The following is a 17,260-nucleotide window of genomic DNA, read 5'->3' as shown; positions in this document are numbered from 1 at the left end:
TCAGGCTAAACCATGAGGTGATGGCGGCAGATGAATGGCTCGACAACGGGCTTCTGGATCGCGTCACAGAATCTGAGTATTCAAATTCATCCATAAAATCTAGTACAGTTGAAACCGACTCCTCCGTGAAGAGCACACTTCCCTAGCCATCTAAGGTGAGCATTTGCCTGGCAAGCCAAGCATGCAGAGGAGCTTCAGTTTGTGCAGAAATTCTTTGGTTGTGCAAACCTAGTTTCATCAGCTGTCCGGGTGGCTGGTCTCACACCAACTGTCCCGCAGGTAGAGCCAGATGGAGGTTCTGGGCTGGTGTGGTTACACATGGTTTATGGTTGAGGCCAGTTGGACGTACTGCCAAATTCCTTAAAACGATATTAGAAGCAACTTGTGGTAGAGAAATTAACAGTACATTCTCTGCCAACAGCTCGGGTGTCAGCATGCCAAATGCACGCTCCCTCAACTTGAGACATCAATGGCATTGTGTTGTGTGACAAGTGTACATTTTAGTGGCCTTTTATTATCCCCAGCACAAGGTGCACTTGCGTCATGATCATGCCATTTAATCAGCTCCTTGATATGCCACACCTGTCAAATGGATGTATTATCTTGGCAAAGGAGAAATGCTCACTCACAGGGATGTAAACAAATGTGCACAAAATTTGAGAAATAAGCTTGTGCATATGGAAAAATTGTAGTGTTATATCAGTTCATGAAACCAACACTTAACATGTTGCATTTATGTTTTTTTCTGCAGTGTAATCGTGTAATTATACAATGCTTGGAAGCAGCATCGGTGTCACCGACATCTCGTTTCTTCTGACCATGCAGACTGAACGGCAAGTGAAGTGCTCGTGACTCCGTAGTTGAGCAACATGCTCCCCTTAAGTGATGGGGCAGGGCTACGACATGCAGGAGAACAGGGTGAGACTCGACTTGCAGGAAGCAAACAGTAAACTATAAAAATTGACATATGCGATGGAGTTGGGCATCACATTTAACAAACCATATGTTGAAAAACCATTATAGAAAACACGGTAAAACCCAAACCGGTCAGCGCATCAATAACGTTATATAGTTAAATAGGTATAACGCCTAGTCCTACCCCTTTGGGGAAAATAAATGACAGCCTCATTAAAAGGTTAGAACATCAAAACCCATCTCCTGAAACAGCCATAGCCCATGTTAACAACTTTCACCTCAATGTTCGAACTTGAATACCAATGCTTTCTAACTCGAAGTGGGCACTTAACTAGATAAGACTTACCATGTTCATTATTCACATGCAGAATACATCACAAATCATGTAACCAAACATGAACTCAGAACTAGGGATGGGCGTTTGAAAGAAAAGTAATACTCAAATAATGGGGGGGGACTGATATCCAGAATACATGATTTTATTTTATTTACTTCTGTTTTTAACCTGAGCACAACGGGAGAGACTCCAGCTCTGCTGCTGCGGGGGAAGGACCGGATGGTGTGTGAGAAATGCGAGTGGAGCTGACAGGAGGGAAATAGACATGCAGCTATGCCAGCTCGTCAAAGACTAGTTAAACTGGCTAACTTGCAGCAGCCACAATGTTATTCATCATCCCATTTGACAGTGCCCACCTTGACTGCGTCAAATCGGCGTAACCTCAAGAAGTTAGCTAGCTAGCTAAACTAGCCAGGCTATATATTGCTGTGCTTTCTCCTTAACTCATGTCACAGCCTACCTGCTGGTTGCTTGTTGTTGTAGCTACATTTTTATACCATCATTTAAATTCCACCTTGCATTGTAGTAGTGATCACTTCATTTGAAACAGGCTACATGCATGAAGGCTGAGGCGCACATTATAGGCTACTACATTCTAAAAGTTGTTTTATTTAATAAAACAAGTCCTGGTATATCCTAATATGTAACATCAAATGGATATTTTAAATCAAAGAAAATGAGTGTCAATCCACAATGAAGACCCATCTAGATAAGCAAAAACGTTGAAACCGCTGCTACGCCAAGCTACTTACCTGCACCAAAACACACAAAACATTGAGCACATTGCAGATGGACCTGCAACGTCCAATGTTTGTCAGCCTTCAACTTCGTACGGTGCCCGTTCTTAACCGCAGGAGTCTTGGCAAGCAAATCCTCCACCCACCCCATACAGGGCCAGAGATAGCCCTGCAACCCTACACGCCACTTCCCTCCACTATACAGTCCAGTGAAAGTGATCCTGGTGACAGATTTAGTCTAGTACTACTGAACTGGCGGACCCACTGAGCTGTTAGCTAACATCTGACTTGCTGTTGGCTAACACCAAAACCATTAGGCCCACTAGCATGCTCGAGGAGTAAGGGCTACGTGGATTATATTTTCAGCGAGGAAGAATCAACCATTAATGCAAAATTCCCAACTTTTCTAACAGACTGTCTTGTTCAATAAACAGTGGGTTATTCGTTATAGATTAACTAATGCCAAAGAAACACGGAAATGTGAAAGAAATGTAGACTGAAGAAATTTGTCAGTCATTTTTTATAACTGTGTCCCCTACAGCCAGAGAGAACGCATGTGTCAATACTCAGTATCACTCACCTTGAGTCTCTTCAAACTGCTCCAGCAGGCTGGTGAGGTCAGCAGCTTCAATACCTGTGAGATAACAGAACCACTCAGTACTATACCAATAAACCACAAACTGTGGCAAGGCTAAACACATTTAAGCAACAAGAGGATCAGTACAGTAGTATATGTCCAGTATGTCCACTCACCAATTTCACTGGTGAATGCCTCTATCAGCTCCTGAGTAGGGCTCTTGGCTTTGGGGGCCTCCTGGGCTGTAGTACACCTCACTGCAGGTTTGGAGGACTGGGTGGTGGAGGGTTTGGCTGGGGTAGACCCAGGAGTGACTGTAGGCAGCTCAGGCATCTTAGGCCGGGGCAGAGTAACTACTACTCCCTTCTGGAGAGTAGTAGCCACCTTCAAAGGAGGGGTAGGTTTCTGAACAGAAACAGCAGCAGCGTTGGTGGTGCAGTTGAAAGTTTTCTCAAGTAGAGCACCAGCGACAGGGGTTGGTTTTTGGGCTATAGTAGCAATTAGGGCGGGCCTGTTGGCAGCTGTAGTGGTTTTAGAAGAGGCTCCACTGAAGCTCTGAGATTTGATAAGGACCACAGTCTTGGAGGGTAGCTGGGACTGGAGCAGGGGGTTCGTGAGTGCAGGATGGGGGGCCTGGGGTATATTACGCTTCACAAAAGGGTTCTGGGGTGGTGGGGGTACTACACTCACAGTACTGGATGAAGGCACAACGGAGATGGGGGATTGGCTAGCTTTAGCTGGCTGTTGAGTAGGAACAGCCGCTTGCTGGGGAGGGGTTATAGGGGATGCATTTGCACTAGAAGCCTTGCTTGGGGAAGATGATTTGGAGGCCAGCATGTAAGCAGGAGGCACAAGCAGAGCTTCAGGTGTAGGAGGTGCTCCTGGTCCCATGGGCTGCCAGGCCGCTTTCACCTCCACCTCAGTTTTCCCTGGGGAGGGGTGGGGGCGACGAGGGTCTCTGGAAGAGGGGATGGGGAGGCAGGGGATAGGGGGCAACTCGGTAGGGGCATCAGGGAGGCTGGGCCACTTGGTGCTCTGGTCCTCTGGTCTCTCTAAGGGGGCCGGTTTCTTCTGCTGCCGCAGCAGCCGGTACTGCTGGAGGGACAGGGGCTTAGGCTTGGGCTCAATAGCCTGGGAGGCCTTAATGGGCTTGGGGATCACCTGGGGGGCCGCTAGAGAGGCACTGTTGGACTGCATTATTGCCTGGGGGGCCACTGACACAGGTCGTTCACTTGGGTTAAGCGCCTGGGGTGCTGCAGGGTTGATTGTCATTGCCTGGGGGGCTGTTGGGTTAGCTGCAGAAGCTAGAAGGCTTTGAGGCTTCTCGCAGCCTGTGGCTGTTTGGGGGAGTTTCTTTGGGGTCATAGTCACTGGCAACAGGTCAGAGGCCATGACCTTCAACACATGGTCTGAGGCGGGGATGACCTTAACGCTGGGGTGTGTGGATAGTGTTAAGGTTGTGACTTCCACATGGCTCTGTCGCTGTACGTGTTGTGTTTCGCCAGCATGTGTTGCTCTCGTCTTCTGTTTTGGGGCTTCGGGGGCAGCCATAGATATGGCAGAAGAAAACGTCTCTTTGTCCTTTTTCTCTGGTCTGGTCGTCTCTTTGATGGGCTTCCGGGCCGAAGTTTCCTGGGCGGCGCCCCTATGGGACGCGCTCCTCAGGACCCTGCCCTCTGCCTGGGCAGGTTCAGGGGTGACCTCAGCAGGTGAACGCTTCACTTTGTTTTTCCGTTTCTTTTTCCTTCGAGACAGACATCTTTCTACAGTCTCCTCCTTTGGTCTCCTGTAGATAACATTCTCACCACTTGCTTTTGCCCTCAGGGTCTCGGCAGGGTCAGAAGGGCCAGCCACCTTTGCTACGTCATCATCAACTACGACATCATTCGCCGACTCAGACTCTGGCGTCTCCAACATATCCGCTTCAGAAATTTCATCTGGAACCCTCTGCTCCGCTTTGAATGAGTCTTCTACTCCCGGCAAGGAGAGAGAGAGATGAGCATAAGGGATGCCCATATCTGGGATGGCAAATATAGTCTCGCCATGCTCTCCATGTTCGACCACTTCCAGCAGTATCCCTTCCTCCGCCAGCAGCCGTTCTTCCCCTTCATCCTCCACGCACACTGCCATGCAATAGGGGTGCATGTGTCTGACCAGCTCTCCTAGACTCACTGACATGCTCTCTCCATCCATGTGCTGCTCCAGAGGCAGGCCACCCCAGGTCAGGAGCTCTTGCTCTGGGGACGAGGGTTGTCTGTCTGGGCTCAGGGAGGGAGAACAAGCCTCTGCGTCCTCTTCCTCTCCGTCACTCCTCTGGACAGACTCCTGTGTCCTGGGGAGACTCTAGATAAAGAGAGGGGAAACATTGGGTTAACGTCTGGAGCATTCCTCTGTCCAACTTGAAGGTTTAAAACATCAGCTGGACCACCTGCATCTGCAGACTTTCACACTAGTTAGACTTTTTGGTGTGTCTGCACTTCACCGCAGTAAGTCTCATGATTTCTTTGAAGACTTATGCACATGTCAATATGAAAATGGAGCTAACGCTAGAAACTGTGCTACCTTCCCAGTGGAGAACTGTCGCGTGTTGCAGGGTCTCTCACTCTCTGGAGACGAGTGGGACAAGCAAAGCAGTCTCCTCAGCTACAATATCAGAAGAAAAACACAGGACGAAACAGCGAGTTAGGCATTTACATTTGTTTTTAAAGGCCATTGGAACAGTCACCAGTTTCTTATTTGTTTAGACAGCCCTGCTTCCTAGAGCTGGGTACATCTGAGCCCTACGAAGTACACCACCGTGTATACAGTTATATCTAGGGGTGTAACGGTTCACCAAACCATTGGTACGCATTACAGTTTAGGGTCACGGTTTGGTTTCGGTACAGCGAGAAAATGAAATGACAACAGTTCTTGTAGTTTGTTTATTCAAAGGCCTATTGCAGTCAAGTGATTTTCCTGTGTTTCATATGCACTTCCACATTAGGTTGGAACACTTCAATTGTGAAAAAGACAATGCCCTTTTAGTGTATGAGCCATTTGAAAAGTGTGATGGAGTACTGGTGACACCACCATGCTGTAAATTAGTTAAGCAAGAGTTGTGCGTATATCTGCGGTTATAAATCGCTCCTGTCATTTCTTTGGCCCGGTCAGAGGCAGCTAAGAAAGGCTGCTTGGAGACGAAGCGGTGTTATTTTCCATTTCCGTCTTGCTCCGGTGGTAGAAATAACTGGGATGATGACGGCGTAAATGTGTCAAGATGTTTGAGGTGTTGGTAGTGGCGTATGTTATTCTCGTTGAGCATTGGCGACATACTGTTAACTGCTCTAGGATAGAGAATTGCGTGCCCAAATTAAACTACCTGCTACTCATGCCCAGAAGCTAAGATTCACACATTATTAGTAGATTTGGATGGAAAAAAACACTGAAGTTTCTAAAACTGTTTGAATCATGTCTGACTATAACAGAACTTATTTGGCAGGCAAAACCCCAAGGACAAACCATTCAGATTTTTTTTTTTTTTGGTCACTCTTTTCAATGGGCTTTCATTGGGAATCCAGATTTCTAAGGGACCTTCTTGCAGTTCCTATCGCTTCCACTGGATGTCAACAGTCTTTAGAAATTGGTTGAGGTTTTTCCTTTGAGAAATGTAGAAGTAACACTGTTCAGAATGAGGGTAGAGGGAAGTGTACTCTTTGTTAGAGGCGTGTGACCTGAAAGCTGGCTACACTTTGTTTTCCTCCGGTATTGAACACAGTATACCCAGTCTTCAATTTTACCTATTATTTACGTTAACAAATACCTAAAGTTGTAATACAAAAGTAGTTAGAAATGTTTGGACAATGCTTACAGGTAACTTTTGAGATATTTTGTAGTCACGTTGGAACCGGTCTTTTTCTGGATCAAACACACCAAATAAATGGTCATTTTGGATATGGATATATATATATATATATCTCGATGGAATTAATAGAACAAAAGGACCATTTGTGATGTTTATGGGACATATCGGAGTGCCAACAGAAGCAGCTCGTCAAAGGTAAGGCATTAATTATTTATTTCTGCGTTTTGTGTCACGCCTGGAGGGTTGAAATATGATGGGCTGTGTTTGTTTGCTTGGGTGCTATCCTCAGATAATAGCATAGTTTGCTTTCGCCGTAAAGCATGTTTTATTATTTTTTAAATCTGACACGTTGGCTGGATTCACAACAAGTGTAGCTTTAATTTGGCATATTGAATGTGTGATTTCATCAGTTTAATTTTTATAGTAATTTATTAGAATTTGGCGCTCTGCATTTTCACTGGATGTTAGCCAGTTGGGACGCTACCGTCCCACATATCCCAGAGAGGTTAATATTCTATCCAAAACTGTCCATCGGCGTTGTAATCTACTGGGAAGCCAAAATGTTCCAAACTGGAGATTTAAACGATGGAGAATCCTCGTTCATTGGCCCCACCACAGGCCATTGTAAAGTACAAGTTCCTGGCTGCACCTCACAAAATGACAGTTTGAAATGCGGATTACGACGCGTTTGTAGCTCTCCTGTCAATGTTGAGTAAGGATGCTCACCTGACTATACATAAGTAGTCTTAGGCTACTTGGCGTCACGAAAATGTAGGCTTATAAATGTGCCTATTTGGGGGATATGATAGTATTTCTGATTGAAAAGTTCAATAGTGGTGGTGAGTTAAGTAATTTGTTCTTCACCTCAAACCGCAAGTTAACAAAGTCTGTCTTTACATGTTCAGAGTTGTGCAGCATGTCAAATAGGGATAAGTTCAGTTTGTATGTGGGACTCACCGGAGAGTGTTCCCGGCCTTTCTGGGCAGTCAGTAAATCAGAGTCTGGCAGTGTGTCGAAGGGGGACAGGTTCTCGTTGTCCACGTTATCCAGGATCTCAGTCAGAGCTGTGAGCAGCGTCGCCTCGTTATCCTCATCAAGTCCAACTTTATTCTGAGAAAAATATATTTTTAAATACATTTTCACAATTCAGTTAAATTTGAACTATTATACAGTTAGCAAAAAGTTAAATTACATAAGTGGCTCTGGTCAGAAGTAGAGCACTATATAGGAAACAGGAAGCGATTTGAACTATGTTCTGAGCCTTACCTCTCCTGTGGTTGTATCCTCAAATATGGACAGTATGGAGGGGTCCAGACAGCACAGGGCCTCCAGAGCTTCTCCTGTCTCCAGCTCCAGACTGTCACTAGACAGGCCCCCATGGAGGATCACCGCCTGATGGGGAGAAACGGGGAGAGTATGGGTCAGTAAGCCTGAAGAACCAAAACCCAACAAGTCAAAGCGATCCGAAATCGACCACTTGCGCCAACACCCGTACAAGTTGTAACTCATATTTCATGCATTGTTTAACTTCTTATGGCTGGGGGCAGTATTGAGTAGCTTGGATGAATAAAGTGACCAGAGTCACTAGAGTAACTACTCAGTCCCAGAAGCTAAAATATGCATATTATTAGTAGATTTGGATAGAAAACACTGACATTTCTAAAACTGTTTGAATGATGTCTGAGTATAACAGAACTCATATGGCAGGCAAAAATCCGAGAAACATTTCCCACTTCCTGGTTGGATTTTAAAGTTGGTTGGTTCTCATGTCTTTGCCTATCCAATAATGTCTATGGGGTCATATTGCACTTCCTAAGGCTTCCACTAGATATCAACAGCATTTAGAACCTTGTTTCAGGCACCCGTGAGGGGTAGCTGTGTTCCTTTCCCTTTCTAAAGACAATTCTCTGGTTGAAACATTGAAGATTAATGTTAAAAACATCCTAAAGATTGATTCTATACATCCTTTGTCATGTTTCTACGACTGTAATGCAATTAGACTTTGACTGGCCTACGCTCGTGAATTTGGATTTGTAACTAAACGCATGAACAAAGAGGTATTTGGACATAAATTAACTTTATCAAACACTTGTGGAACTGGGATTCCTGGGAGTGCATTCTGATGAAGATCAAAGTTAAGTGAATATGTAATGCTATTTCTGACTTCTGACTCCACAACATGGCGGGTATCTGTATGGTATGTTTTGGTCTCAGCTCTGTACTCAGATTATAGCATGGTGTGCTTTTTCAGTAAAGCTTTTTTGAAATCTGACAGCAGTTGCATTAAGGAGAAATGGATCTAAAATTTCCATGCATAACACTCGTATCTTTTATCAATGTTTATTATGAGTGTTTCTATAAATTGATGTGGCTCTCTGCAAAATCACCGGATGTTTTGGAAGCAAAACATTACTGAACATAACACGCCAATGTAAACTCAGATTTTTGGATGTAAATATGAACTTTATATCAAACAAAACACACGTCTTGTGTAACATGACGTCCTATGAGTGTCATCTGATGAAGATCAAAGGTTAGTGATTCATTTCTCTATTTGTGCTTTTTGTGACTCCTCTTTGGCTGGAAAAATGGCTGTTTTTCTGTGGTGACCTAACAATCGTTTGTGGTCACTGGTGGGATTAACAAGATTACCTTTAAAACCGTATAAAATACATGCATGTTTGAGGAATTTTAATGAGATTTCTGTTTTGAATTTGGCTCCCTGCACTGTCACTGGCTGTTGTCATATCATCCCGTTAAGCAATATATCCAGTAGTGATCAATAGCTTCAACTTGCCCTTTGATCGGCTGGGAATGTATTACTTTAACCCGGATCCATTCCTCTCAAACCTACACATGGAGAGCAGGCCTACCACTAATGGCTAAGTATAAAAACATTTACTTAAGTTATGGACACAATTTAGGATCCACGATTTTAAACCAATTGAGATATAGCCTATATTGCAGATGTGAATCTCATTAACCTATTATGGCTGCATCCCTTTGTCCTCAATTTCTGCCTGAAGACATACCCAAATCTAACTGCCTGTAGCTCAGCCCGAGGCAAGGATATGCATATTCTTGGTATCATTTGAATGGAAACATTCTGAAGTTTATGGAAATGTTAATTGAATGTAGGAGAATATAACACAGTAGATCTGGTGGAAGAAAAAAGAGCATACGTTTTCTGTTTTTTATTGTTGTAGTATCATCTTTCACATGTACTAGAATAGCCACACAGTCAGATAGGATGCTGGATATAATTTTGATGGATAACACTAGAGGGCAACTGTAGGTGTGCAAAGTTTCAGACTAATAACGTCAGGAATGGGTGAGCTACGTGACATTTAGCATGAAGTCACCCAGGTGTCCCACACAAGTTGCCGAATTGGTGAAATGACCTATAACTATATACAGCAGTGCAAATAACAATATACAACATATCAAAAAGGAATTCTAACTTTTTTTTTTTTTTAATATTACAAAATAAATATTTTAAAAAATAATAACAGTCCACCCCTTGGAAGTCACAATCGTCACAATATTTTGCTGCCTGTGCCATGTCCCATAGCAGTCTCTTTCTGATGTAAGGCAAACTGAACAAGTGGTGCATTTCATGCGACACAGAACACAACGACGCCTCCATGCTGTGCCCTTTTGGCCCTGAGGCAGCCATGCCTGCAGTAATGAACTGTGGCATATGAACACCACTGGGGGCACAGGTAGAGCGGGCAGCTTGGCACCGGGGGCTCCCAGTCGGAGTCGCTATCACTGTGAAAGAAAACATTTAAAACATTATTTGTATTGTATGAGCCTTTTATCACATAAAATAAACATATGTATTGTTTAGAGCAGAGGGAACAGTCACTAAGGTGAAGTGCTTTTCCATTCAACTCCGGCCATTGTTGTATATATACACACAAACCAACACACCCCTTGGAAGTCCATTGCAAAAAAAAATTTTTTAAAATGTATAATATATATACATTTTATATTTCATAAAACGGCATTAGCACTTACCCGTCCAGAAGTAAGTCCTGTCCTTGCAGAAACAGCTCCTCAGTTCGTTTGAATCATAACACTCCAAGATTCCTCAAACAAAAAATCTGTCTCACTTTCACTTTAGACTTTTTCGCCTTACCTGATTTATTCGCCATGATATCTTCAATGAAATCGTTGAAACTACAACTTTCCGAAATACAGTGCCGTTTAGGACTTCAAGCTTAACAACTCCCGAGATTAGGCTGGTGTAACCGAAGTGAAATGGCTAGCTAATAGCATTTCAAACATCACTCGCTCGGAGCCTTCTAGTAGTTGATCCCCTTGCTCTGCATGGGTAACGCTGCTTCGAGGGTGGCTGTAGTCGATGTGTTGCTGATTCGAGCCCAGGGAGGAGCGAGGAGAAGGAAAAAAGCTATACTGTTACACTGGCAATACTAAAGTGCCTATAAGAACATAAATAGAAGAAGTCCTATAATAACTACAACCTAAAACTTCTTACCTGGGAATATTGAAGACTCATGTTAAAAGGAACCACCAGCTTTCATATGTTCTCATGTTCTGAGCAAGGAACTTAAACATTTTCTTTTTTACATGGCACATATTGCACTTTTACTTCTCCAAATTGATTTTTATTCATGTATATTAAGTTAAAATAAGTGTTAATTCAGTATTGTTGTGATTGTCATTATTACAAATATATATTTTTTAATCGGACGATTAATCGGTATCAGCTTATTTGGTCCTCCAATAATCGGTATCGGCGTTGAAAAATCATAATCGGTCGACCTTGTAGTTACTACATGATTCCATAGGTGTTATTTCATCGTTTTGATGTCTTCACTATTATTCTACAATGTAGAAAATAGTAAAAATAAAGAAAAACCCTTGAATATGTAGGTGTGTCCAAACTCTTGACTGGTAGTGTATATGTTCACAGGCTGATAAAGGAATGTTGAGACATGTTGGAATACATGTTACATAGCACATATTGCACTTTTACTTTCTTCTCCAACACTTTGTTTTTGCCTTATTTAAACCAAATTGAACATGTTTCATTATTTATTTGAGGCTAAATTAATTTTATTGATGTATTATAATTAAGTTAAAATAAGTGTTCATTCAGTATGGTTGTAATTGTCATTATTACAAATATATATAAAAGTAAGTTTTAAGATCGGCATCGGCTTTTATGGTCCTCCAATAAAATCGGTATCCGCGTTGAGAAATCATAATGGATCGACCTCTAGTGTGAAGCAAAAATCTATGAGTTGTATAGAAAAGTGTGAATCAGGTTTGTGTAGCACATGTGCATGACATTGAGAAACGGGGATGTGTCTGGGACAGGACGCCAGGCCACTGACATTTTCCGTATCGGCATACTTGGTCTGGTACCGTATCATTAGTAAAAGTTTGGTATCGTGTAGGCAGTGTTTCCTCTAAGCTGACGCACCCACCGGCAAATAGCAGTAGCCACCTGCAGAGAGCAGGCGGAATATCAGCCCACCAGGGAGTTGCACAAGATTGAACTTCACTCAACTTTAGAGTTTTCCCTGTTAACACTATCAGCGGTTCGCTTGACTGTGGCTATTGTGATCGAATCGACACAGCTACTTCCAATGCAACATACCGAGAAAAAGAACTATGCAAGAGATTGTTGTAGGCAGAACACGGATTAGGATTCTATAGTACATGACTCAGCCCGTACTCTACAGACCTGTGCCCCATAAACAATCCGTGCTGCAGTAAGCCTATATGCAAATAGACCATTGCCATATATGGAACTGTGCCATTTACTTTGAACTGGACGGTGTTTACAGCTGTGGTTGAGAGCAGATACCCTTAAGATATTAGGGCTCCCGAGTGGCACGGTCTAAGGCACTGCACCTCAGTGCTTAAGGCATCACTACAAACCCTGGTTAGTCACTTCGTCCCCACCTACATGTACAGAACCTCAACCAGCCTGTACCCCCGCACACTGACTAGGTACCGATGCCCCCCTGTATATAGCCTTGTTATTCTTAGTGTTACTTTCTATTTTAGTCTACTTTAAATATTTTCTTCTTGAACTGCACAGTTGGTTAAGGGCTTGGCAGTGACCATTTCACGGTAAATTCTACACTTTTTGTATTCGGCGCATGTGACAAATGAAGTTTGAGTCGGTTCGATCCTGGGCTGCATCACAACCGGCCATTAGGCTGGCGCACAATTGGCCCAGCGTCGTCCGGGTCGGGCCAAAGAAGTTTCTTAAACTAATATGCACACACACAAATTGTTATAACTGGTAACGGGGACCTTCAGGCGAGTCGAGGCTTGTGGGTGTCCTAGAGTGAAACTGAGCACTGCGGGGCATTGAAATCGTAGGCCAAGGGTTAGCGGTAAATGTATGATCCATGTATAAAATCTATGTAATGGGGAATTGATAGACAATAACAAAGGGCAAACAATTCACAATTAAGCTGTGAAACAATGAATACGCACTAAACGGCGGGAGAGAGCGCATTCTAGAGGAATGCGCCTTGTGCATCTTAGCCACACTGTGCCATCCCTGCGGCCTCCGCAATGGATTAGTCCACTGAGACGAAACAGACACGCGTTGCACAAATATTTTTTTGCAACTGCGACTTTTTTTAAACACTTGCCTAAATAGGGTCAGCCCTACTATCGTGACAACACTAATGCATATTGGTGAATCGTTACATCCCTAGCCTAGATGAATTCCAGCTACTTCTGAAGCACATGTGCACTAGAAACTGATACTGAATCCTGTAAATGCATTTGTTTATTACAAAATTCAAAAACCTTGATACAAATAGATTGAAAATACAAAAAGTACTTTTTGTAAAAGCACTATTTTCCTTTTGATATGCATTACATAGAAAATTGTACACCGTCTCCAAGTCAAGTTTGAGCTACAACATGCAAGAGATCTGCCATTCAATTATCTCCTTTTCTGTGACACCCAAATGTTTGGATATACTGGTAAAGCTACCAGGTCGTAAGCTAACTACCAACGACTCGAGGAGTTTAATTAAACCACGTGACATGGTTTATGAAAGTAAAATGCTGTCAGCCAATCCGCTATAGCAGGGGTGTACAACTCATTCCATGGAGTGCAGAGGGTCGGCAGGTTTCTCCTTTCAATTAAGACCTAGACAACCAGGTGAGGAGAATTCTTTACTAATTAGCGACTAATTAATCAATCAAGTACAAAGGCGGAGCGGAACCCGCAGACACTCAGCCCTCCACGGAATGAGTTTGACACATGCGCTATAGGAAGACTAGTTCAGCGGGTATCATGGGTCATACCTTTTGAACTAATTGGACCAGAAACCAGTTTTCGCTGGCGCATTCTACAAAGTTACAAATATATGCTCAGTTCTCTGTCATTCAGAAACAGTACAGTGAAGCTTAATCATAGACAAATGTTTAGGCACAATGCTTTTAACTCAGAATTCCAGGTGGCACAGCAAAATATTTAGGAGCATATGCGACAAATAGTCACACCCTGGGACTACCTACACACTAGCACAACAAGGTAATGTTACGCAACAGGACGATGAAGCAGGTTAGGGCTGATTTGATATTAGCAGGACAAACACGACAAGGATAGGAGCCCCGGGGAGAGCATTCCGATGCAAATTACCAACTGCCCCAGAATCTGAAGTTAAAGTCCGGGTGGTGCCTGCGAGAGGGGTACCTGTGTGTCTTTAGAACTAGGACTGGGTGGGAAGTGTGTCTTCTACAGTGAGGCACCCTGACAAGGAATCTGCCTCAGGCAGGGGGTTCACAACATCATATAGCCCAGATGTCAGAATTGCATGTAAACGATCATAAAATCAAACCCACAAACTAAATACCACACAGCACCCAATACTCTGTCCTTTCAAATCAGAAGGCAGTGAGTCACTTATGAAGATCAGTCTCCATCTGAGCTTACCCTGCAGCAGCACAGCCTTAAAGAGGAGAAATCTTTGGAAGCTTTCCAACATACATAATGTTACATTGGGCCAGGCCATCATAGCACTGTAGAGATAAATGTAGCCTAGTATCTAGGCCCCTTGTCCAAGTGTGATGTCCCAAGGAAGAAGGGAAAAAAATAAACATGTTTATCATGGTGAACAGTATGCTGTTCATGTTGGGAGGACAGTGAAGTCTTCAGCAGCAAACAAGATGGATTATATTCATTTAAAAGGTATTCTTATGGCAGGACCTAGACAGTTGTGTTCACTACCGTCCACTTACACAAGACCCACCATCACGTAAAGGGTGCCAGGGACAGACTTGGGCACTTTGCATTCCATTTATGGGGAGAAATCAAATAGGTACATCAACTGCAATAAAATACATACACCTCATTCCTAATCTATAAAGCTGTCGAGTATTTAGGAGAGATAATGTTTGGGCAATCTACCATCTGCAACCCACGTGTCGTTCAGTCCATGCACAAGTAACTGACCCTGCGCAGTAGGAAATGTTGCTACCACGCACCTCGCCCAAAGGGGATCTCCTTCCTCATTACCACGTGTTGCACTACAACAAACGCGGCTCCACTGTAGGAAAGACCGTTGCTACCCTCGTGGATTCCAGACAGGAATGTATTTTATACACATCTGTGCTAATAATTCCTCAAATACAACTCCGTTGTCTGAAATATACACAGACTGGTATGCTTCATGGTTGACCGAGAAAACGTAGCTAGTGCTTTTGGTTTTTAGTGAGTCAACAAGAGAACACCACGTGTTGCTCATGTTAATGAACATGGTAGTGGGAATAATATTACAATCTCATATACAACCTCGGGTTAAAAGAGAAGTGTTGCCAATCGCCCAAAGGTGTGCCATTACTGTCTAAAACAAGGTTGCACGTGTAGCCAGGGGTTCACCCATTACAAACCATTTCTCAAGCCAACGTACCTGCAGCCATTGAACTGTAAAACGAGGTTAACGATCATGTCCAATTTTGTACATTACACTGACAATCTATATACTTCAATTCACGATTTTGCAGTTTCATTGAAAGGTTTACGTCATACATTTACAACCACGTGGGAATGAATCATCTTGAGACAGAATTTAAAGCTAGGCCCAAAATAACATCCGTTAACATGACGCATATAGATTGCCTTTACACGTTTATTCAATCAACACGTTTGGTTATACGATGTTCAAATTGCCAGACATCGACTTGTCACGATTTTATACGGATATCCAGCTAGTTGTCAATGGCCTCATCTTAGCCAAACAATCTGGACAACTCCCTATTAGTCATCCATGTGGTTTTACGTTGACTAAATTCGTACGTTCATAAATGGCCTTAAGATAACTACACTACATGTTCATTGCCTTGTTTGGCCGATATAGTAAACAATTAAATCAAATACTAAATTCAACACATTTAAAGCCAACATTAAAAACACGTTGTCTACAGCTAACCACACATCCGGGCATTATCCCGGCTAGCAATGCGTTACTTAGCTAGCCGGCTACTTCAGAAGGTTTGTATACTAACTAATGCAGCAGTTAACAAAACACCCATGAAAACATTCTACGTATAAATATACCTTAGTTGTAACCTTACCATCTGCTAATAACCATGCCATGATTCGTCTGTGCAGCAGTGATTTTATCCACGTGTCACTTTTTCCCAGCGCATTATTCCCAGCACACGAGACATTCACATACAGCAGAAATACACGCGTGATACCAAATAAAAAACACATAAGTGTCAAATCATTGTACTTTACCTCGTCCAGTGTATTTGTAGAGAAAAAATCCATGTTGCAGGCAGTTAACATCGCCTCGCCTGCTCCCCACCGCGCCGCCATCTTAGCAACAACTCTTGCTCTTTGCGGGGATTTTTTTTATTTTTTTTTATGTGAATCGTGCACTGATGGAACAAGACGGGGCGGGGACACGTGGTATTTTTATTCCCGGCTAAATGATCTATAGGTTCAGAGTTGAACTCCGCCCTCACCGAAGTCTGGACCAATCTATGGCCTGGACCAAAGACCGTTGGCATAAATCACAAAGTGTCCCATACCCAGATGTGCAACATCGTGAGACTTTCGCGAACGCTTGCGTAGCAGACCAGGCCGGGGTTAGGGGGGTATGATATTATTCCTTAGTTTGTTCATATTCTAGAAATCCAAAGGCTAGATTCGAGCCAATGCCTTAAGTATTTGAACATGTCATTGCCCCAACCTTGTGACATACTGACACATTTGCTCCTTTGCACCCCAGTATCTCTACTAGCACACTCATTTTCTGCACATCTATCGCTGAAGTGTTTAATTGCAATATTGTAATTATTTCGCCAATATGGCCTATTTATTGCCTTTATCGCCCTTATCTTACCTCATTTATACACACTGTATATAAACTTTTTATATTGTATTGTTGACTATATGTTTGTTTATTCCATGTTTATTCTATGTTGTTGTTTGTGTCGCACTGCTTTGCTTTATTTTGGCCAGGTCGCGGTTGTTAATGAGAACCTGTTCTCAACTAGCCTACCTGGATAAATAAAGGTGAAATTAAAAATTTAAAAATCGTCAAAAACGACATTATATCGAAGGAGTGGCTTTGACGGCCTGCACATGCGCTAGACTACCCCAACGTCGCCATGATATCGCCTAAAAGAGTGATCGGGGATTTCTGAACAGAAGCAGTTTCTTCATACTCTACCGTTTTTTAAATTATACCTCAGTGGTCTGGCACAGGGATGGCCAACTAAATTGGCGGCCCGCAGATCAATTTCCAAAAACACTACAGTCCATTTTTTTAATAAAAAAAATAATTAATTTGGAACTCAGTCAGGGTCTCAACAAGTTGTGAAAAAGTACTAAATGGTCA

General features: G+C 43.0%; 1 protein-coding gene across 1 annotated transcript in view; it reads right to left on the bottom strand.

The window, feature by feature from the left end:
- The window catches only part of LOC110526033 (uncharacterized), a 34,331-nt gene extending 17,865 nt beyond the window's left edge, over positions 1-16,466 (bottom strand). Inside the window, exons 1-6 of the mRNA XM_021606624.3 lie at positions 16,153-16,466; positions 7,674-7,799; positions 7,365-7,517; positions 5,129-5,209; positions 2,743-4,909; positions 2,570-2,623 (exon numbers count right to left, since the gene is read on the bottom strand). Of these exons, the coding sequence (XP_021462299.3) occupies positions 2,570-2,623; positions 2,743-4,909; positions 5,129-5,209; positions 7,365-7,517; positions 7,674-7,799; positions 16,153-16,233 (2,662 nt within the window). The 5' untranslated portion in view covers positions 16,234-16,466. The remainder of the gene's footprint in view (positions 1-2,569; positions 2,624-2,742; positions 4,910-5,128; positions 5,210-7,364; positions 7,518-7,673; positions 7,800-16,152) is intronic.
- Positions 16,467-17,260: the final 794 nt, after the last annotated feature.

The sequence above is a fragment of the Oncorhynchus mykiss genome, chromosome 1 (genome assembly GCF_057628025.1).
Source record: "Oncorhynchus mykiss isolate SJ-2025 chromosome 1, ASM5762802v1, whole genome shotgun sequence".
Classification (NCBI taxonomy): Eukaryota; Metazoa; Chordata; class Actinopteri; order Salmoniformes; family Salmonidae; genus Oncorhynchus; species Oncorhynchus mykiss.
The sequence above is the reverse complement of the archived record's forward strand: the minus strand, read 5'-3'. Positions and strand labels throughout refer to the sequence as shown.